Here is a 1113-nt window from a genome sequence, read left to right on the forward strand (position 1 = left end):
AAAAAAAAAAAAAAGTATGATGCTAATTTTGTCATTTTTTATATTTTAAGGGAATGCAATTTACTGTTTTTGTTTTAGGTTTTTATTCACAATCCTCATACACGAAGCCAGTATTTCAGTGCCTCCAGAGTCTGCCAGAGCCCACTGGAATCTGATGTTTCTCTTCTGAACATTAACCAGGCAGTCAGCTGCCTGACTGCAGGAGTACTGAACCCTGAGCTTGGACATGATGTTCTTTTAGTGGGGACCCAGACTAATCTTTTGGCTTATGATGTCTACAATAATTCAGATTTGTTCTACAGAGAGGCAAGTATACCTCTATTGCAACCATAAAGTTCTTATTACTTGTTATAATGCATGTTTTTTTTTAAATGCTTCAAAGAGGTCACCCATTTATTTTGCTTTATGATGTGGCCAACATAGTATAATTAAACAACATGGAATATTTGCCATTTACATCTGCTTTTTGTAGTTGGAGTTTTTTATTTGGTAATGGCTGGTAATCACTTGATAACACAGCACTTCATCTATGAGGTATGCATGGTGTGATTGAAAAATATGGTGAATGTTTACATTTTGAAAAATTTATTATAGTAAAAGACACACAACCATTAATCCGACTCTAAATATCCGCCTCACTTTGAACACACTTATCCCATCATTCTTGCTCCTTTCTAAGCAATTCTGGAAGTTCTCTTTTGTGTGTGTTTTTAGGAGGTGTGCCTAACAAATACAGTGAGTACTGCTGCTGGAAGCTATCCAGTGGAAAGGTAGGCTCTTCAGAACATTGTAATGTGTCCCCATCCAGCTTATTCCCTGGCTCTGGCACTGGATAACTTCTGGTTCATCCCAGAATTCAGAATGACCATGAGAGGTAAATGTTTTGAATTGATTCAGGACATGATAGATACAGCTAGATATACTTAGGAAAAGGATTTTCAGAACTGCTCTGAAGTAGCCAGAAGGATGTGACAAGTGACAAGTGTGTTTGAATGGATAGGAGTTTTCTGAGGGGGATTAATAGTAATGTGTCTTTTACTGTAATGTATTTAAAAAAATTTTAAGCACCTGCCTTGATCACACCTTGTACATGTGATGCCAGCTTTTGTCAGG

General features: G+C 36.9%; 1 protein-coding gene across 1 annotated transcript in view; it reads left to right on the forward strand.

Annotated features, from left to right (window-relative positions):
• The window catches only part of Bbs2 (Bardet-Biedl syndrome 2), a 39052-nt gene that overhangs the window by 6528 nt on the left and 31411 nt on the right, over positions 1–1113 (forward strand). Inside the window, exon 2 of the mRNA XM_004626055.2 lies at positions 79–306. Within this exon, the coding sequence (XP_004626112.1) occupies positions 79–306 (228 nt within the window). The remainder of the gene's footprint in view (positions 1–78; positions 307–1113) is intronic.

The sequence above is a fragment of the Octodon degus genome, unplaced genomic scaffold, assembly GCF_000260255.1.
Source record: "Octodon degus isolate 3935 unplaced genomic scaffold, OctDeg1.0 scaffold00011, whole genome shotgun sequence".
Lineage (NCBI taxonomy): Eukaryota > Metazoa > Chordata > Mammalia > Rodentia > Octodontidae > Octodon > Octodon degus.